The following is a 23,545-nucleotide window of genomic DNA, read 5'->3' on the forward strand; positions in this document are numbered from 1 at the left end:
TGTCACCAACGTCCACCTTTAGTTCTTGCAAATCTTTTAGCATCTTTTGAAAGGACATCTTTTACCAAGATTTAAATGATTGATACATGTGTCATGTCTTTATGCTAAATATGAAACTACAGCTATTTAGCTTAGCTTAGCATAAAGATGAAGCCCAGAAAAAGTCATACATAATACTATGTAAAACCACAACTTTTAAATTGTTTACACTTTGTTTTTTGTACAGAATAAATAAACAAGATATAACATATTAATTAGTGGATGGGTTTTGTTATCGTCAGACAGCGCCAACCTAGTTGTTTTCAGTCTTTATGCTAAGCTAAGCTTACCAGCTGCTAGCTGTAGCTTCATATTAAGTGAATCAACAAGAAAGAAGCATTTCCTTAAATGTCTAATTGTTTATGGGCCATACTGTCCTTTCCACAGAGATCTCAAAAGGAAAAAGAAATGTCTTTTAATTGATTTCCTTTACAATATTATGTACTAAATGATTATTATTGTTCCAAATTAACAAATCTGTTTTATCGCTCTTTTCTGATGTGTGATAATAATAATAATAATATTAATAATAATAATGAATGCTGTGTGAGTGTAGAGTCCCGTATGGCGTAACAATATCCTTTTTAGACTGGGTTATGTGTGTAAGTCTGGCCTGTCTGGACACAGTTTGAGCTTTCCCATCTCTGTCTCTACTGCATCTACTGCTCTTCTAATAATAGTAAAAGCTGTTGTCAAGGTGCAATGGTGCAACTCAATTGTTTTATTTATTTTGTTCGCTCAAATGGATTTTCTAGCTGAGTGTCAGAACCTTAATCTGTAGGAGGGATAGTGGTCGACACCCACATCATGTTTTCATTTATTCCTTTTGTGAGTGGGGGTAGCCATTACAAATTCGTATTATTCTGGAAATCGAGGAGCAATTCTCTATTTCCACCAAAACCATTTCCATTTTTCAATTTAATGTAAAAAGCACATTTATTTATAGAAATAGTAACAGTTGAACAATTATCTTTTGTTGTATTATAGAATCATTTTGGATAGTTTTTTTTATTGATTATTGCTAATAATAATAACATTAATAATGTGATGTTTTTATGTGGCATTTGGTTTTAAAGGTCGTTATGATGCTTTCCCCACAAGCAGCAGGATTGGCCGTGATCACAATATATTTTCCACCTTCCACACCTCACTGCACAGGGCTGACTTCAGGTATGCTTGTTGGGCTCTTTTTGACCCATTTTAATTGGGTCTCCCCCCTGAAGTACTTCCAGAAAGACGACGGGATGATGTATCAGAAAGCTTCCATATCAAATCAAAAGCTCTGTGTTCCTCTTGATTGCTGTAACTGAGCGAGGATGGGCAGGGCATGGCTCACATCCCAGAGTCATGGTGGGGAGCTGGAGTCTGGAGAACCAGTATGTCTTCCTCTCCTCTCTCAGAGAGCTCTGTTTGTCACTCGCCATCACCGTCTGTCACGCCACAGAGCGCCGTGGCCACACACTCTCCTCTCATGCATCTTTCCATCCAGGCCGTGATGGCATAACCCTCCCTTACATACTCACCACCTCAAAAGGGAAACATGTCATTCCTCTCTCCTCACACAGTGCTAAAAAGGCCCCATTGCCCACAAGGGACCTCTGCTCTTCCTCTGCCAATCGATCTGCTGAATCCTCGCCTTCATTCATCTACCTATCTATCAGTCTTCCTGTCTTAGCGCTTTGCCATTTGTCTCCAGTCTTTACCACTTGTCTGTATGCTCACTGAGGATATCTGTCAGTAATCAATATGCTGTGTCCCTCTCTATTCAGAATATAAATAATGAATAGTAGTGGTTTTAATATGGACATCCTGCACTCGGTATGTACTCATTACATACAGTGAGTGGAATCCCTCCCGCTGATGTAAATCTCTTACTTCCTAATGTACATGGCAGCTGTTTGGATTTCGCTTTCCCTAGCATTTCTCTCCCAACTCTTCCTTAGATTGCTTTTTCCCCTGCATTCAACCCCCACGCAAGGCAAGGAGTATTGATTGTTCCAGTGCACTAATTATCCTGCTTGGCCTTGGATGTCCCTGTGAACCACAGTCAGCCTTTGATGGACATGTCTAGTTGCCTTGCGTTAAAAAAAGGAAAGAAACTGATTACATAATTACAAGTATGTTGTTGGGTCTATCTGCAGTTACTTCCTGTGAGCTCTTCACTTGGCTGATCAGCACCTATGTGTGGGTGTGTATGTATGAGGGCAGTATTTACATATGCATCCATGCATATGTGATTACTCTGTATGTATGTATGTGTGTGTGTGTGTGTGTGTGTGTGTGTATGTGAGCACGCGCATGTGGGCAAAAGTACAGGTCGGTACATCCTGCTCTGCCACCATCTGTGCTCAGGCAGGCAACAGGCCACTTCATACACACTCTCTCTCTTCATAAAGCCACATAGCTCTGTTTTTGTTTGTTTTTTTGCTTGTTTAAAATATGAAAATGTGTTCTTTTCTAAATAACACATACGTATGGTAAGACCATAACTGAGACTATGAAAGGAACACCAGTTTTAATCTACATGCATTTAATTACATTGTGGTATCTAAGTATTTGAAATGTATAATTAATGTTGGCACTTTACCTTTTCCTTTTATCTATGCTTGTACTTAGCTCGTGTCAGAGTTACAGTGTGCTCAACCCATTCCATCAAGTAAGTGCTTCCTGGTGCTCCAGTGGGTGAAAAACAAAACAATAACAAAAATGTAGCCATTATAATTTTAGATACATGCTGACTGACTTCTGTCACCTTTACCTCAATAGCACAGTCATGCAGGTGCTCAACTGGAATGCTTCATGTCAGCCATGATTAAATAAACATAAATTATTTTGACCGTAGATGTTTAATATTAAAAACTATTCATATTATGATTCATTAAATCACACCACGTGTTGATGCAGCAGTGGGGAAATGCTCAAGTGGTCACCAACTCAAAGAGGAACCCCTGACCTTATAATCAATTATACATGTATTTGCACTACATTACAATTCCAGATACATCCTCACACTGAATGTATTTCCATGATTAGAATTTCAGTTCCGTCTGTAATTGCCAGGAATAATGGGGGTAGATTGGGAATCAATATGGATCTCTGGAGCCAGTGTCACTGGTGACCTTTATGCGTGCACAGAGGAGTCTCAGCCAATGACATTTTAAGCTCAAAGGTCCCCATGGATAAGCACTCATCAGGCGATGTGTAAATGACACTCTTGGCAATCTCTGTGTGTTTCTAAACAGTGCTCAGTCTGGCAGAACATATAGATGCACCGAAGCCGTCTGAGTGTTCAGCATGTGCCGCACCTATACATAGTAGCATGGAGCCAGAAAATACTGCATGAGGGTTAGAGACAGGTTACAGAAAGATGCAGGCATAAATAATTCAGTTGTTAGGCAAAGTATACAGACCTGCTTATAAACCCTAATGAGCTGAAACATCTGTCTGCCTGGGGCATATTGTGACCCTCCTAGCCCCTCTCCAGCCAACTCCATGTGAGTCCCTTTGCCCAACTCCTCCCTCTGTTTGGCAGCGCTTCCTTTCCTCACCTGCAGGTGCCCACTTTCTTTGTGTTCTCTCCCAGAGAGTAAGGCTTAGTGGTGCTCAGTATATGAGGATGCACACCCCAGCGTCAATACCATCTGCCAGCCAGCTCCCCTCAGGGCACCAGCCAGGTGCCGTCCACGTTCTCACCCAGCTATGCCACAACAGCACTGCCTGCTGGGATCAACCTCGCTGTGCCAACTGTTGATCATCATGTCCTCCCATTCCCGCCCAGAGACTTATTATTAACCCAGGGACAAGCTGTGCTTAATATAGATTTACAGTTGACTAAAGATGGATTCAGAGTGTGTTTAATTTTTGATGAATGCAGATCATTTCCTGAAGCCACGTTGAGTCTTTGTTGTGTGTGTTGCTGTGTTTGCATCCCAAGTCTCCCAGGTTGTTTCCCTCGAGATGAAGCCTGTGTGGAAGCACAGGTTTCGTTTTCTGGAACAGGGCTATGCCACCAGGTCTATTGGAGCTGCTGCTCTGATGTTGGAGTATTACTCCCGAACCACTGGTATCATAGGGACTAAAGTCAAACATGTACAGGGAGAAAATGTGAAACTACACTGATGCAAAATCAGGAATGTTTACACAGTTTTTAATGTGCCCTGGATCCTTCCAGCAGGACCATGGTTTCCATGGTGTTGTGATGTATGCAGATAACTTATTCATCCACATGGCTCTCCCATCAGGAGTTACAGGAAGCTGATGTCAGAAACAGGGCAGAAGGGGATGAAGGTGGAGATGCTCCCCCTAAGGGTGAGTGAGGGGCTTAATTGCTTATGCTTCCCTTTTTAATAAAGCATTATTTCATAGGTGGTACAGAATGTAATGTTAAAACAAGATTGAAATATATTGTCAGGATAACAACCATTCTTTGTGTTTCTTATTGGACTGTTTTCCTTTATTGTTATGAATGTACTACATATGTATGATTCTGGATTTTTTCTACTGACACTTTAACACTATCCAGCACTCTTTCATAAGAAATACTGTATATATAAGTGAATATTAGAGTCACTGAACCATGCAACTCCTGTCTTTTACAATTTAAATTATTTTGATAAATTGTGGTATACCACATTCTTCTTACCTTTATGATAAGGATTTGTATTTGTATTTGTATGTGTTTGTATTGTCTTATGAAGGTGGTCACTGAGTTACAGTATGTAAGTTGTAAACCGCACAATACCTTTTAGCTTAGTCACTAACCTTATATTCAATTGAAAAACAAGATTTCTTTCTCAAAGATTCAACAATAACAAAGCACATATTCATGTCTACTTTGTCGTAAGTCAGTTTTCGTCGCTGTGCCACAGGCCTCACTTCTTTGCTCAGTTCCTAAAAAAATATGTGCCCCACTTGCCTGGAGAGGGTACTAAACATACTTTATGGCCATTTAATAATTGCTTTTCAACATTTTTATCTTAATGCAGCCTCTTTATGGGAACTGAGAAAATACCATTTACTGGCTCTCTGGAGCAGAGTGGCAATCTTGGATGTGATGTGTCTCACCACCTTTGTACCCGGTCTGTCTCTCTCCTACTGTTTGGCTCCTTTATGAGGCCTGATTCATTGGCAAGCAGTAGCCATATGATATTAATAGATCTCTTTGCTGCCATCATAGCTCTCTTGTGTGTTATGCTCGTAAGTATTATGTTCTTGGACAATGATTCTCGAAATGGTATTCCTCAGACTTTTACTTTAACTTTATATTACAAAGGATGGCGGATCTGTACAGAATTTGTGTGCCTTTGTACTCTGCTAGACTGTGAAAAATACAGAATTCTTGGTGTTATAATCCAAACTTGGCCTTGTGCTCAAGGTCACAATGTATAGCTGCGTAGAGGGCAACTTCATGCATAATGTATACAATATAGCATTCATTGCTAATTAGCACTAACAGGAAAGGATGCCCCCTGATTTCCCCTGATTTTAGTCTAATTTGCATAAATATAATGGGGCACAAGAGAGTGTAAAGCCCAACGTCTGTCCTCCCCTAGGGGTGGAGGAGAGGTGTTACTGGGATCTGGGTGCACAAGTGATAATTGTTAGAGAGCTGTTATTCTGACGCCCAGACCATAAATGAGATGGTGTAAAGTGAACAAAGAGACTGTGGCTAGCAAACAAATGCACCATGAACCTGATACTGACTCAATGGGAAGATGAAGCGCTTAGTACTCTTTAGAAATGTGTAGCTCAATTAGAGCGCCAGTACAATTTGCTCATTTTTTAAAGTTTGACAGATGGACATTTTCCACTGTGTTTAATAGCTAGACAGTGAAATTATTTAAGATAAATGGTAATGCTGATGAGGACTGATTGAGATCAAATACCAGTGATTCATCTCTCTGTATAAATGTAAAAGGCTTTGATGAAAGACTCTTTGGCAGTTGTGTTACCTAAAACTGGGAATCATAAAAAAAAAGGTGACTAATGGCGGTGATTTGGGGGTGGGGGATGCAGTTTGAGGGAACAGTGATATATTATTCACAGGGGTGGGGGCCTTAAGTGCCAAATTAATTTGTTTTTTCTTTCCAGTTGGACGGCAGAATAAATGGGCGCTGTCAGTCGTGCAGTAAAGTGCCGTGCATTCATTTAGACAAGTGTTATTGCTGCACTGGAGCAATACGGTTTTAGCGAAGCAGGCCAGCCTGGTGGGTGGAAGCTGTGTAATTATCTCTGGTTCCTATGATGGCAATGATTGCTAAAACAGCCAAGTGGTCTCAGAGCACAGCAGGTGTGACTGTCAGACTGCAGGTTTGTGGGCCTGTATATGGATGTGAGTGCACATGAGCCGTTGGGGTGGCTGTGACTGAACAGACATGTGCCTGGATTTTGTTTTTTGTTCATACATGATGACAATAGTATACTGATAGTTACTTGATCAAATTAAAAGAACTGGAATAAAAGGAAATTGGTTGAGTTTGATTCATTGCATGGTGGCTAATATAGCTATGAAAACCAAAACTCTCCTGAGGGATCAAACACCATATATGACACCATGGTTTCTCAACCTTAACCCACTCCTATACCTTCAATGAAGCCATTAACATGTTTTTTTCCAGCTTGCTGTGTTTCACATAACTGTATAATGATCTTGAGGCTATTTTACACAGATTGGTGTTGACAGAAATGGTGTAGCACTGATTAAAGCGGACCAAGCAGATGTTTTCATTTTTTCCTCTTTTTCCGCCATCGCTTCTGAGGGAATCTGACAACGTGCAAATGCAGAAACACAGACATCTGCTGTGTTTCAAAGGACCAGCAGAACGGAAAATGAATACTAATGCCGCTGGACTGTATTTATCAGCCTGACATTCAAAAGAGTTAAATGCGCTGCTTATTCTCTGTGATACAGAGGAAACTTTGAAACATGCAGGACTTTCAGTGGTGTGAGTCAGATAGTGGATATGGCAGATGTTTGCCAAGAGATATGGTTTCTATTGATGCTGACACACAGCTTGGACTGACAGAGATATTTCTTCTGCTGGCTTATTTTCCCATTCTGAATTCCTGTGTCAATTTCTGTTCATGTTGCAGTGGATCAACTACTATGGACAGATAGAAGCAGATAATAACTTCAACTATAGCAAGCATAACTGCTATACACACACAGTGAACAAATACACATGGAATTTACAGTATACACAAAATGCACAAAATACGGGGTTTCATCCTCTTCGGTTAGTAGGTCTCTGCAGTGCAAATACTCACCAGTGCAACGAAAATCCTAACAAGGGTACATTTATTTTATCTGTCATGTTGCCTCGCTTCAGCTCTTGTAGAGAGTCAGAACAAGATCTGTTCCTCCTCATACTGCTGTGTGGTGAGGACACTGTTTGAGATGATCAACACTTACTCGACTGACTAATGAGGTGGATTCAGTAGGGGCAAAGGGCTGGGTTGAACGTCTTTGTTAGACAGGCCTGCAGCCCCCTTCTTTGCAGCCTGCTCCCAAGGGAGGCCTCACAGACTGCCTAATTGAATCAAGTACACATGGTGCCTCCCCCTCCACAGCTCGGCCCCTCCCCGTATGAGAGGAGTGAGGAGGAGAGCTCCTCCGGCTTTGATGCTTTTGTTCTCTTCAGCACCATGGACAGCGCGGGGGGGGGGTTTGCTGCAACTAGTTGCCTGCTGCTGGATGGAGAGGCACATCATCACTGCTGCACTCTTGACAGTCACTATCTCTGCAGCTGTTCTCCCTACACTCCTGTGCTGAGGCAGAAAATTGGTTTGTTAGACTCTACAACACCATAAATTACCAGTTCAGCTTTGGGTGCGGGGAGCTGGCCAAACCAGAAATCTGTATTTGATAGAACATAGAATAACATCCTCACAGTATAATTTTTGTGTCAGTGGGCAGGTGTTTCAGACAGCCAGAACAAACAAATGTTAAGAAGACAAAGGCAGGACTATGTGACTACGCATAGCTTAGTGCCTTGTATTTCATCAGTGACTGTCTCTCTTCTTCCTCAAACATGCCCAGACACAGACAACATGTCCTTGGTGCTCATCGCAGTTCAGCACCCTCATTTCAGCGAGACAGATTGGAGTTGTGCTTCAAGGAAAAGTCTGCTTATTAGATTGCCTCCAGATGCCAGGTTAATGAATGAATCCATTTGTGAGCCAACATTCAAATTACAAGATACAGAGCAGAGTCCGGCAAGAGTCTATCTCTGAGACATATGCAGCCTGCTGGCTACAAATGGCAATATATTATGTTTTTTTACATTAACATGTCTCTTGTGCTCCAGTTTTTAAACTTTGATCTGACTACCTTTTAAGGGCATCTAATACAGTGCATGATAATGGTATTTTCTATGTTGGTTTAAAAAAATAAACCTTTTATTATTTTTGTGTCATATTATGGTCATTCTATGTACAGGTATTTTACCAGCTGAACACAGGGAAAATAGCTATGAACACTTAATGAGCATGTAAAGCCTTTTTTGAGCTTTTACTAATGTGACTATAATGACTTGATAGGTAATTAAAATAAGCAGACATGGGTTGTTATCCAATTTGGAAGATCCATTAACAAAACCATGAGCTTTCTTAATTAAACAATTTATAAAATTTAATAAGGCTTGTAAGTATTTCCACTGGTCTCCCATTCCAGCCAGTAACTCAATCATTAAATCATGCCCGGAAAGCACTATTGCAATGAACTTGGGTCAGATATGTCTAAGAGGCTAAAATGTAATTGTGGGGAACAGCTGGATTAGTCCAGGCAATGTATATCCGCTCCTAATGATATTAGATAGGGGTCTGGAGAGTACCTTCCAGCACACAGCCCTCATTTTGATGAGCCACAGGAAGACTGAACAGAGATAGTTTCAATGCCATGATACAGGTCTGCTAGACCGCCATGTTAAGTCAGTCAGGCACTATGAGTCTCTTATTTCAAGCGTAAAGGTTACGTAACCACTGAAACTAATATGGCATTATTTCTTATTCACATTGCAATTTTTTATTTCCTTTATCAGTATTAAACATGCTGATAGCTTTAATACCAGAAGCAATAAATTGACAGTGTGATAGTATTAAACATCCACAGTATTTATTGATCTCCCAGTGTCCCATCTTTGCTGCTTGAGGCAAACCAGGAGGAGGGGTCTTTCACTCATATTGTCCCTCCCAGGCAAGAGCACCACGCCCAGCCCAGCTCTTTGTAAGTCCCGCTGCTAGAGTTTCAATGCAATGTGTTGCCTAAATTTTATCTGATGAACATGAAAATTACAGCACCTTTGATTATTACAATATACCGGTATGATCAGGTTAAGTCATTATAGAATAGATAGATTCATGTTGATGTTACTCTCATTCGTTCTCTTTGCTTGTGTTATGTTTATAACAGTAGACTTACGTGTTTTAAACTACATATCGATTGGAAATCTACATGGGCTTTCAAAAGTCTTTTGACTGAGACTGATCAATATTCACTCTGAGTACAAATTTCAAATTCATCAGGCCTCCTTATATAGTATTGATTTTGTGCAATGGCTGCCCTGAAAAGAATCTGATTACTTTTCCCCCATCAGTCAGAACAAACAGAAGCTTGATAGCAGGTAGATCTGCTGGGCATTATACTTCCACCTTTGTACTGTATGACTGAAAGCATAGATATTAATGTAAAGGGGGGAAGGAAAACAGGACTATGAGTATTTCTATAAATCTTCTCCTTTGTGTTTGTCAATCTTGTTACCTGTGATCGCTCTGCGTTCAATCATCCATCACCCCATCTGTTGCTGGTTAAAATAAAATGAACCTTGCTCATGGTATAAGTCTGAATAGCATCATTGTCACATGCTTGATTGTCCAACTAGTCTCCAAGCAACATCACCAGTGCGATTATTTCAATAATAACAGCAAGCATTTGTGAAATCCTTTATGTATTTTTTATTAGCACGGCTGTGGTACTCCCTACAGGCGGGACCCCAGGTTCAGATGCAGCATAATGTATGCAGTCCTGCTCCAGCAGATCTGCAGCACTACAGTAATTTCCGAGCCCCCTGCCGCCGGGCACTGTTGTGGTTTGAGAGAATTGCAGACAGAGGGACGGGAAGTGTGGAACTGGTCCTGAATAGTAATAGCTTTACAGACACTTTCCACACATTGCAGCTGTGCAGTTTAGACACAGCAGACTGAGCATCCCCTTGCAGAGGCAGTCTCTCAGCAGTTCTCACACATAGAGGTTAGTGTCGGTCGATCAGCTGATGGGAGATGAAATGGGGCCACAGTGACATCTAGTGGCATTTTATTATAACTGTGAGGTGTGGATTGTGATCATCTGGTTTTGTTTTGATTGCTTTGGCCATTACAAATACATTTTCCAGTGATGAAATTGTGTTTCCAGTCAAGGAATCCAGTGTCAGAGCACCGATAATAAGTAATATGTAACAGAATTTTATATGAAATTTGTTATATTAGCTGAAACTTCTAAAAGCTTTTCATATGTGCGTATTCTTCTTCTTCTTATGACACCAACCTTGACTGTCTAGCTTCTCTTTTTTTCCTACCATACTGTTGCCTGTCTGTGCTGGAATGCAGACTTTTTTTTTCTCTATTATTTCATTTGTCCTAGATAATGTAATCAGCAAGGCCAACAGGCATTGGTCGCTGTCCAGTATACGTAAGTCTTCGACTGAAGTGTAGGCAAAGCCAGTGTGACACAAGCTGGCCTTGACAGACAAAAGCAGAAAGAATGGCTGTGGAGCACACCAGATGTGTATAGGAGGGGGCGACCATGAATGTGGGTGGTTCAGTCTGAGTCTAAATACAAGAGCTGAGAGCTTTAGAGACCCTGAACACTGAGGGTCATCATAAGCCAAGGTTCTGATGCCTCTTATATGGAAAAGCCCCAAGCACGTGTTTATTATTAATATTTGGCATGAGCAAGAAGACACCATTTTGAAACATTTGAATCAATGTTTCTAATATATAATGTAGCACCAAATACAAGAAAGCCATTTATGTAAATTTCCAGTTTTTCTTCAGATTATACATTTAACAGACTCATTAGGAAAGCCCTTAACAGGCTTATTTACTGCTAATTCCTCAGTTGTTTACCTCGTTCTCCTGTTGTTCTCTGATAAGGTAGGAGTGGGCAGGGAGCTCCTTGGCTCCTGTCTGGTATTGCAGGTTGGGCTGGGCTGCTCTGTTTGAAGTGTTGTGCAGGGGACTGTATCTATACTTTGCAGCTGTGGAACAGATTTAAAGCTATTCTGTTATTCCCACCTCAGCTAAATGTGTAACCTTACAATCGCCTGTGAATACAGATGTACTGTGGCTGTTGCTTCACAATTAAGCTGTTCCAGCAGTGTCACCTATTGTCTAGCTTGTCTTGTATCAGTGTGGCTCCAGCTAATGGCCCATCATCTGTCCATCTATACGCAGCCGACCTTCATGAAACCCTGCTGAATAGCCTTGCCTGGTCATTAAAGATCAGAGCATTGTCCTGCACAAAAAGGTTTGAGGGGTTAACTTCTCTATCATGCTCTCTTATCTGATTTTAGAAATGTAAATTAGGCACCCAGAATGCACAATACCCCGTCAGCCCCCCCATGTTTTGCTGGCCTCAGTCGATATGAAGCTAATGTAAGTCTTTAACCCTCTGATGGACCCCTGGCTAATGCCATTAATTCCTTTCCACACATGATAAATGGTCTTTTCCAAGGTTGCATAGAAGCTATGACTGATGAATACATACATACAAACAGCACTCTAAATGCCCATCTTCCCCCCAGTAATGTATACACTGGAATGGGAACAATTTATGTGGTCATTATTTGCGTCTATTGACCCTTTCTTTAATGCCGGTTGCCCAGCTGACCTGTTCTCTCATTCTTGGATAATCTGGATGCAGGCAAGGGGCTTTCAGACACAAAGTGTTCTCAAGATATCCATCTCCTCAAAGGATGTGGGGTGGAAGTTGGTGTTTCTCTCTGAGCTTTGCAATTACATTGGTCAACTTGACTGACCTCAGACCCGTGTTGTGAGGAAGAGGTGTGGGGCTGGGTGTTGACATCATTGCATCACTGGTCTGCCCTCTGATGTAAATTCAATCCCACTGACAGTCCTGCCAAAATAGGAATGATGTATTACACGACAGGCACGCCTACCACTCCCTCATCAATCTTCATGCCCTTTTCACAGGCTCAGATAAGATGTGGCATGTTTTTAGAATAAGATGTTTAATTCGTTTGAATGTGTTTGTTTTTACCAGAAAATGGTTGTTATAGCTACCCAACATGATTTTCAACTATATGTCCTTTTGCCATTGAATAATTTTTTCATACAAAACCTCTTGAAAGGTTTATTGTTATAGTTTGTTTGAGATGATGTCAGTCTAAGTACATATCTTCATTCTTTCACTTTTGGGGGTCCCTTTTGGGTACAAGAAACATTTGCGTTTTGATGTTTCTCTGAACTATTTAACAGCAAGCTGGCTTCGGTAAATGTCAACCGGTGTGTTAGTCATTAAGCTTCACTTGTATAGCAGTTTGGAAAGGTCATGTTGAGCCGGTGGGGAAAAGCAGCTCCTGATACTCGCTGTGCTGTGGCTGACTGCGACATGGACACCAGCCTGCTGTTGGCGAGGCTTTAGGGCTGGTTTAGATTGCTTCATTGTCCCCAGAGGCTTAGTCATACTTCCTAAACATGTTTGATTAGGATCAGGGAATTCACAGGAATTAGAAGACATCACACATTAGAAACTCTGGCCTCCATAAGATATAGACTTTGTTTGCTATTTGTAGAAAAAAAAATTCAATGTATTTCTGTTTTGAATTGAAGGTTGGCTCGGTTTCCCCGCATACAAAATGAATTACTCTCTCGTACCAGTTTGAACTTCTTGTAGTGGAATGCAACTACAGAAAGTACATTTATTCAAGTACTATACGTAAGTACAAATTTGTAGTACTTCTACATTACTTGGATATTTCCATTTTGTGCTACTTTATACTTCTACTGCATACATTTTAGAATGAAATATTGTACTCATTATTTGACAACTGTAACAATTAGTTGCTTTCCAAACTTTTTGACTTGTGACCCCTTACAAAAACCAGTGTGTAATTGGGGTCTCTTGTCATGTTTCACATGTCTATTAGTTGTTCGCAATCCCTCCCAAAACTTCTCACATGGTTTAATTTAAATATTTAAATAATTTAAATATGTATTTGAACCTCAATTAGTATAATTTGAACCCCGATTATAATAATTATTTCACAAAAAGCAAGCAAAAGTCTGGAAAATGAATCTGAATGTATGTATAAGAATTTTCTCCTTCTTTGTCCCATTAATCATTTCACAAGCCCCTCAGATTTATCTTGTGAACCTTTGGAGGGTCCCGACTCCTAGGTTGGGAACCAAAAGACTGAACTATTCAACAGTGTATGAAACAGTCCAAACAAGCTTCACCTCAACCAGCTACAACAGTCAAATATTGCTTACACATCAGCATCAGTATTAACAGTGTAACAGTGTAACTTCTGTATTTTTACTTACTTATTAGTATTTTAAATGCAGAACTTTTACTTGTAATGGAGTATTTTTAAGTATGTAAGTAAAGCATGTGAGTACTTCCTCCACCACTGACTGCCACGACGACTACAATGTCAGGATCTTAAATATTCCTTAAGACCTCTAAGAAGCCTTTGATTGTCTTACAATAAAGGATGCAGTTATTTTAGGGATCCATGATTATAATATACTGCAGTTATAAATAGATGATATGATCTTGTCAGGAAGTTCAAACAATTCAGAAATATTCAATAGTACTGTCAACAATTTGAGAGTTGAATGTGTGTGTGGTTTGTTAAAATCTGGAGGTCATATTTTAGGTTTACATCCACCCCACCACTGCTGTTACTGAGCTGTGTGTTTGGATGCACTCATTCACCCACACTATTCATTATGCTCATGGCCAACCCTGCTTTTACGTGCACGCCCTGTTTGTTTATGGAGCACTGTGGTTTCACGGCAGCATAACCGTAATTGACAGACGTTGATTTACTGATAATCCTTGGCTTTGCTCTCACATTGGACCTCATAAGGAGTGGCATTGGCTGTCAGCCCCACATGTCCTTGAGTCAAAGCTGCATGTTGCCCTTGACACACACCTCTCTCTCTCTCTCTCTCTCTCTCTTTCCATCCCTCCTCTCACTCTGTGTTGCTCTCTCTCTCTATTGCCTTTATTTTAAAAAGCTGTATACCCACAGAATGGCTCACTGCAGATGTGATTTTATTTTGCTGACAGAGCACAGATATGATTACATGCGGAGCAAAATGTAATTTTCTCAGGGGAGCTCTGTAATTACATTTTTTGATGCCACAAGACATATTTTAGTCACAGCTGGTTGAAACAAGAATTAGTTTAAATTCAATTTTGCATAATTTTATATTATTGCATGTAGAACCTTAATGCAGATTAATTATTACCAATTTGACTGAATAACAATTTGAATAGGAATTTTCCCAGATCTAATTCACAGCTAAAATTAATGGAGACTTTTATTGTTTGGTGTGTAAAATGCGTAAAAAAGAAATGCAGATCAGGTTTGTTTGACAAACAGTCACTATTATCTAAGGATTCAAATTCTGATGTTGTGGAAATTTTAATTGGTGAGGTCTGAAATAATTACTTCAGAAGCAAATTGTCTTGTCGTTTAGTTTATTCTTTGCAAAGAAGGTCAGGAGTGAGACAAATGACAGGATGGAATAGAACTTTTTTTATAATACTGCATAAACTGCCTGTGGTTAACACTTTCTCTTAAGAAAAAGAACAAGGTTGAGTTGAGCTGGTCAAAACCAGTTCTGAAACTCATGAACCCATACAGGCAACTTCGAAAGTGCAAAGGCTAAGAAAACAAGGGTATCATGCAAGGGTCAGACTAACCAATTTTTCCATTACCCCGATCAGTTCTGTTCATATGCAAAACTATATATAAACATGACATTTTCATTATTGTGTAGCTTAATAATAATCTATAACAACTATGAAATATGTCTAATTTTTAGTTATTATTTTATGTAATATATCCAGTGTTTCTACTGGATTGTTTCAGCATATCCTGTTTAAACCATCTGTATCTGACTGTATTCACATCTCCATCTCCATCCAGTAGTTGAACACAGAGTGTATAATTACACAATCAAAACTGTATACTTGTAGTACTACAAAGTGAAAAATTCCTTCTTGTTAACATCAGCAGAACGATGTAATTATTGCTTCTCTCTTCTAATCCCATTTTTTTCTTGACTGAGATCTTCATTACAGCAGCACAGACATAAAAGAGGAACAGGGATTCCTGTGGTGAAGAGAGACCAACTGTGTAAACCACTACATGTTAATTGTGTAAAATGCGTAAAAAAGAAATGCAGATCAGGTTTGTTTGACAAACAGTCACTATCATCTAAGGATTCAAATTCTGATGTTGTGGAAATTTTAATTGGTGAGGTCTGAAATAATGACTTCAGAAGCAAATTGTCTTGTCATTTAGTTTATTCTTTGCAAAGAAGGTCAGGAGTTGTTGGAAAAATACTTGGAGACAGAAGTTCGTGAACAGCCTTTGCGGAATTTATTCAAATCGATGCAATATAGTTCCAAGAACTCTTCAGAAAACCAAGTACAATCACAGAACAACTACAGAATTCCTAAAACCTCTATTGAGGCTTTTGGTCTTATACCCCTCAGTGACGTCATTTCTCGCCAGCAGTTGGTAATTTTTCATCAGCGGTTGGCATCAATTCTCCTTACAATGGTTGGCTAGTTATAGTTAACATTAGGGATGTCCGATAATATCGGAGGGCCGATATTCCCTAAAAAATTTAATATCGGGAATTATCGGTGTCGGGTTTTTATAACCGATGTTTGTTCTGTAGGCTTCAGCATTTCCGAGCCTGCATGAGCGCAGTATGGGACGTTTACCGGCGCGCGCTAGACGACGTATAACAACAACAACTACACGCTAGACTGCTGGTTGCTAACCGTGGCTAACAAGCAAACAATTTAAAGCTGAATGATTTTAATATTAACACAAAATAAGTGCAATGCACCTTAAATATTTTAACCTGCTATGAGCTGTTCCTTAACCAAACTAACAATTGGCTTAGAATTTACATTAGCACTCCTTCAGGTGGATAATACAATTAAACACATTAACCAAAGCTAGCGCTTAGCTAGCGATTAGCGTTAGCGCTCTTTTCAATATTAATACAATGAAATTTGAAGTTCTCTTATTTTGCACAGACAGTGTTTACATTTGGAAAGCCATGTTGCATTTATGTATCCAGTGGGGCATCACAATAAAATTAGGCATAATGTGTTAATTCCACAATAGGAGATATGTTATGTTGGTACCTAACAGTTCTGGTGTAAAAAGCCAGCATATATATATATATCTCGGTATCGGGTGATATTGGTATTGGAAATTGGGAGTTGGACAATATCGGAATATCGGATATCGGCAGAAAAGCCAATATCGAGCATCCCTAGTTAACATGTTATCTAATTTCAACAGAAGCGGATGGGAGTTTGGGGAGTTTACAGTTGTGTGTCAAGGTGATCCTGTAGTGAAGAGACCAGCTCTGTAAACCTTTACATCCTCTTTTCTTCTGCTTCAATGGCCTTCAGTTTTCCAACACCCTTTGTACCTTTGTCCATTAGCACACTACAAGTATTTCTGCTTGGCTTCTCACATGTGCATGGCGGCATGGGAGGGTTGAGCTTTTATGGGAAAGAAGGACGGGCGGTCAAATGTGGGAAAAGTGAAAAAAAAAAAAGTGAAGTCTGGGTCAGATGAAGGATTGAAGGGAAAAAATAAAAGGTGGTGGACAGGAAAGGTGGAATATGTGGATGTAGAGAAAACCCGTGGGAGCCGCCTTGCTCTGGCAGGCTAATTGAAGCTCTGTGTGGCAGTGGACTCAGAGCTGTCACTCCAATGAAGAGCCCATTTGCTGCATTTTTCAGGCTGTGTGCTGAATTCTGATGATGTTACAGAAATCCCAGACCACAGAAACCCCCCCACCCTTCTCTCTCCTGCATGGGGACACAGCACACATTCCCCTCCCCAGGTCTCCATAGATTATATGTAACAGGGTCAAAAGCATTCTGAACACGAGCAGCGACTGCAAAGTACAACATGTGAATATGAATTTGTTTGTTCTGAGAATTTTGTAAATTTGTTGGGCAATCTCATACATGATAATAAAGGTTTTCCCATGTTGGATTAGAAGAGATTATGTCTTCTAGCAGAGCACATAGCCACAAGCATCCAGTGAATTATTTATCATGAATTAAAACAGTCTGTTATGAAAATATTTATCTTAAAAACTGAGCAGAGTAGGAGTTTTATATTCAAAAGCTGTAACTGTGATGCAAATTATTGTTAGTATTGAATTTAATTTGAATTGAATTACCTGTAAATTTTGGGTCGGCTACTACACATTGACACTATCCAATTTCTCATATGTCCACATTTCAACATTTCTCAAACAAATTGTTCAGTATATTTTTCTTATTTTTCTTGTGTCCAACACAATTTATTGCCTGTTAAAAACAAATGCAAAAGGGTAGGACAGTTTGTTTAATATTCTACATTACTGTCAGATTTAATAAGTTCACTGTTTACCTCTCATACAGAACATATTTTTACATGTTTCCACAAAATGCAGATCAACTACACAGAGATTGTTAGATCATTGATGACTCTTCCTCCCTGCGCCCTCTTTTATAATTTAGTCACAATCAGATTTCAATGATTGTCTATCCCAGCATCCTAATGAGCTGCCCAAGCCTGAGAGTTATTGATCGATGCTATTGAAGGTTACACACACACATTTGTATACAAGCATGTGCGCATACACACTTAAGGCAACTTAAACTTGTTTTTTGTGCAGGCTTTCAGCTCATATATGATATTCATAATGGCTAAACTGTGAACTTCATTAGCAAATAAAAACAGCCTTGTTTACATCTTTGTAACAATGTATATTTCAGATAATTCAATGGCTTTTTAAATTATGTATTCTGCTTAAATAGTAATAGAAATTTCTTGACAATGAATGAACACTTTTTCTGAAAGATTCAAATTACAGATTTACAATTTAAATTGAACTCCCCTTCCTGAAATTAAATATTTCTTTTGCGCAGTGTAAGTGATATGACAGATCAGACTATCTGAGTGAAGCTGGGAATAAATGCTGAGAGGGAGCCACAGGTGCTGCACAGCGTGTCACTTAGAAATCATTAGTCAGTTGCCATCAATCTGCTTATCCAGGCTACGACAGAATTCATGTGGGGGCTGGTATTTACTGAGCAGGAACCTCCCTTTGATTCCATTGATTGTTACACGCTGTTTCCAGGCAAAAACACAAGGTTTTATTTTGTATTCAGAACAAAAGCCAAATGGAGGCAGAAGTACTCAGATATTTTACTTAAGTACAAGTAACAGTACCACAATGTAGGAATACCCTGTTTCAAGTAAAATTCCTTAAATTAAAATGTCACTTACAAATACCATCAACTACTAACCTGGAAGACTGTTACTTTATGACTTTACCAATCATTGCTTTTGAGATTTGTCGTATAAATATTTACATACTTTCCATAAGAATGAGGACAAAGGAACTCCTGCTTTGGAGAAACTGACTTTTATTGTTAAAATGAAAGACAAGAATTGTAAATTAATACATTACATTTATCTGAGTATGCAAAGTACTTAAGCTGTCAAGTAAATATAGTGAAGCAATATGTAAAAGTACTTAAAAATTATACTGAAGTACAGTAATTGAGAAAATGAGTTACTTCCACTGCAAAAGAGGAATTTAGATGAAAATAGGTTGTGTGCCACTGTTTTGCTTAGAGCCCTGCTGAATATGAAACATGATTCTACAGCATTTTAACACAAATCCCTCATTGGCCCTGAAAGTTGCTAAGGTTTGTGTTGTGGTTACAGGTTGATTGTTCTGACTTAATGACAGAGCTCCAACTTTCACATCAACCATCTTTTACGTGATCATTCTTCTGATAAGGACTCTGACATTTTCTGTTGGATGAAGGCTTCAAAAAAGACAAAATCAGTCAGCAACCCTGCAGCTATAAAGGTAGGCTCTGTTAGTGTGGAGGTATTTGTGTTGGAGAGAGATCTCACAATGCAGGAAGATAATAGATAATGACTCCTTTTCATGTAATTTCTTTGAATTTGTGCTACCTGGCAACCAGAATCAATGACATTGTACATTGTATATGCAGTGCTCATACCTGAAGGACTATTGACTGAGAGCTCTCTTGTTAAAGAGTGGGTACGGTATGGGCATTGTGATGTAACAGTCTTTATATTCAAGAGATGAAGAGGTAGAACAGGCCACACACAAGGACGGTGAGTACTGAGAGGTCATAGCTACAGTGTTTTGGATGAAAGCTTTTATTTTCTGTAAAAAATACAGTAGATTTAAGGTTCCCATTGCAGATGTCATTGACCGTAGACCTCCCACATTCTTGTGGAGGACTGTTAACCATTTAAGTGAGCTTAAACCTAAAGAGCTGTGTAAAAAGTGCTGTCAACACCAATAACAGCTATAGAGCATATGCAAATCATTGTATTTAACCATGTTTTACAGCTGGGAATCTGAGACCCCAAAACAGAAGTAATGCATCATTTTCTGTAGCAGACTTCTGAAGCATGTCAGTTGTTCAAAATAATGTTTATAAGCAGTTCTCATGGAATTTATGTCATTAAGTATCAATCTGATAAAACAATGGTGAGTATAGAGATAGATTTTTCAATGACAACAATATCTTTTCAATTTCTTATAAAGCTTCAGAAGGATGGAAACAATCTCCCATCCCATGATGCCCTGTCACAGATCCTACCAAAGTACAGCTACCTTTCCAAGGCAGTGGACGCTGAGCTCCAAGGAGCAGCCCAACAAGAACAGGAGAGACCAGCTGAGAGGCCAGAGACTACACAGGCCAACAAACCCAACATAAACCACACCTATCAAGTACATCATCCACATAAGCGGTCAGACAGACAACTATATTATATTATAGTGAGACTAAAACAAAGATTTTTATGGTTTCATTTCACTAATAACTTTATTTTTATAAATTGTGTTCATGCCTCAGACCCCCTCTGCATAACTTTGAGGATGATCCCCACATGGCAGAGATCACCGTCCTCCAAACTAAGGTGAATAGATTGAATCAATACCTAAACTCTTGAATCAATCAATCAGTGAAGCAATCCCCACTGTCACATCTAGTTAGTGAACAGTGACACAGTGAGTTAATGAGGTTGAAACTTATGCCAGGGTCCCAAGGTGTTATTTATGCATAACATTTTTCTCCTAGATGTGAGGTTTTCTTCATAATTTCATTTACTTACTTAAATTCACTGCTCAGATCTGTGGATTGGCTAACATTGTATCCATATAGATTTTATATTAAATCATGAAGATTTTGATAAATTGTATGATAGAAAGGCAGAGATCTGATTTTTAATTGGGTGATTTCATAGTGACAATGCATACATTTACAGTATAATACTGTTTGGAAAAGCCTAATTAAATATTGAATCCTCATAATCCAGTCCAGCTGTCTTTTGTCCTGAGGGGACAATATGTATAACAGCAAGGCAACTTTAATGTCTTCAAATCACAGAGAGGGGAGGGAACCTCCAGTATTCACAGGCAGAGACAGGCTCCCCTTTTATTTTTGACACATGATGGGACTTTCCAGACTCATCATGGGGAGCCGTCCTTCCCATCATGCCTGTGGGGCCCCCAGCAGAGACACCGTCTCATCTACAGTCATGATTGTCACCTCATCCCTGCCCTTTCAATTAGATGCTCAATTTCACCCTTGTGTCCCACGGGAGTCACAACCACACCATCCAAGATTGGAATCCCGTAATCGTCGCCCCCTCTCATACATGCAGCTGGACCCGGCTCTCAGTCTCCATTCAATTCTGTCTACTCAATGTGACAGAGAAGAGAACAATGAGTGCATATAAGCTGCTAGACAACATGCTCATGCCCTACACAGAGAAATGTCTTGATAACAGTATGATTTCTGGACAGCAGCTCTGATGGAAGCTAAAGTCAGTGAGGAAATGTGTATCTTTTCAAGCTGAAAGAAGGGCAACAACAATTTGAAAAGAAAGGAGAAAATTTACGATTTTGGAAGGAAGATTTGTATAAAATTCAATGTTCTTTTTTTTTGTCCGTCTTGCTGAAATACTCTCATGAATTTGGCATGAGTTTTGCTTCAACATTTCAGCAAACAGGTTTTCACAGGAAGGCATCGTTGTGAATGCATGACTAGGACTTATCCCAAATCCCTTGTTAAAGCTCCCATGACAAAGGACTTTAACAGGATAGGGTGTTATTGTCTCTTTGGATTTGAGGGGCCGGAGTCATGAATTCATTGTACCCAAACCTTAGGAAAATCACACTTTATGGCGTAATATTCTCTTTCGCCTTCCAGTCATGTTATGTTATATTCTTATCCAAAACCAAGCAAAATCAATTATTTATTGAGACACTGAGCCTCATGACAAACTCTACATGCAATATGTATTTACTGCTGGGATGTTTTTTTGTTTTTGATTCCCCTAGTATACAGACATGTCTCGCTGACTACATCCTGGGGTCAAGAACTCTCTAAGATGGGGCTGAAGAGACATCTAGTGGTGATGATCATATAGAACCACTTGGCATCAAATTTGTCCCTGCAGATTTATGGGAATTATTTTTCTGTTCTTGAAAAAAACCATTAACTTTTAGTCACTGGCAATTTTGTCTGACTCCTGGCTATTTGATTATAAATTACCCTGATGTGTTCAGTTGGGGGGATAGTTTTTAGTCATCTTTGGACTTACAACAACCTTGGTGGCACTCATTAAACTCAAACTGGCACTGTTTCACTATGAGCTCTAGATTAGCATTAAAAGGGTATACAAGGTATTGAATTACTCTTTTTGTTTCTAAATAACTATAACAAATATCCCATTTCAAGCCACTGGTCTAAGACTGAAAGTCCATATTTCTTTACCAGGAGGTAGAAAACTATCGTTCAGCCATGAGCAGGATGGCAGAAGACATCATAGCGCTGAGGACACAGGTGGTGACGTTGGAGGCAGAAAACAGCCAGCTCCGCATTGATCTGTCTCTGCATCAGGACCTTGGCCGAGATCTTCTTGATGACACAGACATTGATGTCATGACCAAGGCTGAGATTGCTGATCGTATAGGTAAGCCACAGCAGAGAACTATGTATGTGTAACTATATATTATACATTCATTACTATCCTGTCTTAAAATGAGTCCAAACCAACTCCACGCAAAAGCAATAAATTGCATTCTGTCTGAAAAATGTCTATTCCCAAGCAGACTGTGCTGTTTTGTGATAAGGCAGCTCATTTAGGCCATGGACCCTGATAAGCTCTGTGGGTAGTGCATCTCTTATCTCCTGAAGGACAGTTTGTGACCCACAGTAAAAAGGATGTTCCTGAAGGTCTCTCTGCTGGCATCAAAGCAAAGGGACTGGATTTAAGTCCCATCCAACAGAAAATCCATTTGATTTCAAAAAGCTTTATTGATGGGAGTTATGATCATTATTGATCAAATGCCCAAGCTTAAGAACTGACATGTCGATGATTCTAAATTTGAAAATGTATTGACATTTAAGTCCCATACTTTACAAATGCTAAAAGCACATTCCTATACCTAAAAAAAATCTGCACATGCACCAACATTACCCAGATTTATGCTGCTGTGTGCGATGTGTCCTCCTGTTTCTGTGAAGCCTCTCTGAAATTCAAGCTGGCCAGTGAGACCAGTAAGGCTGCCTTGCAAAGGGACAGGATCCAACAGCTGCAGAATGACCTGATTAAGGTTAGAATATACATGTACACGTTACACAAATGAAACTTCTATGTAATATTAAATTCATGTTGGTGTGTAACTTACTACTTTGTCTTCCCTTCGTGTGTGTTGTGAAGAAGAATGACAGTGAGAAAGAGCTACTAAAACTTCAGAGGGTTCACCAGCAGCAGCAGGAGGATCAGAAGTACCAGCAGAGTCGATTAGCAAAAATGGCAACTTTGGAGGCCACAGTGAAACAGCAGGAAAAGGTGAAGAGTCAGATACAAAGTCTGCCCTGAACTTAATGGTATAACTATCTGATTCTACAGCAGAGAATGCTTCTTCCTATGAATAACACAAAATGTATAATAGGATAATATCCTGTATACTTGTGCAATCTCAATTTTTCAGACCATTGAGAAGATGGAGAAGGCATTAGATAGCAAACTCAGAGAAAAGAATAAACATAGTGGTGATAAAAAGCTGGTGGTGAAAAAACAAAGAGGTAAGTGGAATCAGTGAGGTGGGGAACAATATGGGTTCACAAAAACACTTGCAGTCACCAGAACATCTCTTCATTTTGTGC

At 39.5% G+C, this 23,545-nt stretch overlaps 1 protein-coding gene across 4 annotated transcripts in view; it reads left to right on the forward strand.

Annotated features, from left to right (window-relative positions):
• The first annotated feature begins 4,046 nt into the window (after positions 1-4,046).
• Positions 4,047-23,545, forward strand: part of ccdc33 (coiled-coil domain containing 33) — a 33,869-nt gene continuing 14,370 nt past the window's right edge. For 2 of the 4 annotated variants that reach the window (XM_051382262.1, XM_051382265.1), the window contains exons 1-8: positions 4,048-4,347; positions 19,050-19,197; positions 19,912-20,117; positions 20,222-20,285; positions 22,151-22,346; positions 22,901-22,989; positions 23,097-23,228; positions 23,371-23,464. In XM_051382262.1, coding sequence (XP_051238222.1) covers positions 19,147-19,197; positions 19,912-20,117; positions 20,222-20,285; positions 22,151-22,346; positions 22,901-22,989; positions 23,097-23,228; positions 23,371-23,464 — 832 coding nt within the window. In that variant the 5' untranslated portion in view covers positions 4,048-4,347; positions 19,050-19,146. Of the gene's footprint in view, positions 4,348-19,049; positions 19,198-19,911; positions 20,118-20,221; positions 20,286-22,150; positions 22,347-22,900; positions 22,990-23,096; positions 23,229-23,370; positions 23,465-23,545 lie in introns of all 4 variants that reach the window. The other 2 variants (XM_051382264.1, XM_051382263.1) reach the window with 2 other exon arrangements.

This window comes from Dicentrarchus labrax, unplaced genomic scaffold (genome assembly GCF_905237075.1).
Source record: "Dicentrarchus labrax unplaced genomic scaffold, dlabrax2021, whole genome shotgun sequence".
NCBI lineage: Eukaryota > Metazoa > Chordata > Actinopteri > Moronidae > Dicentrarchus > Dicentrarchus labrax.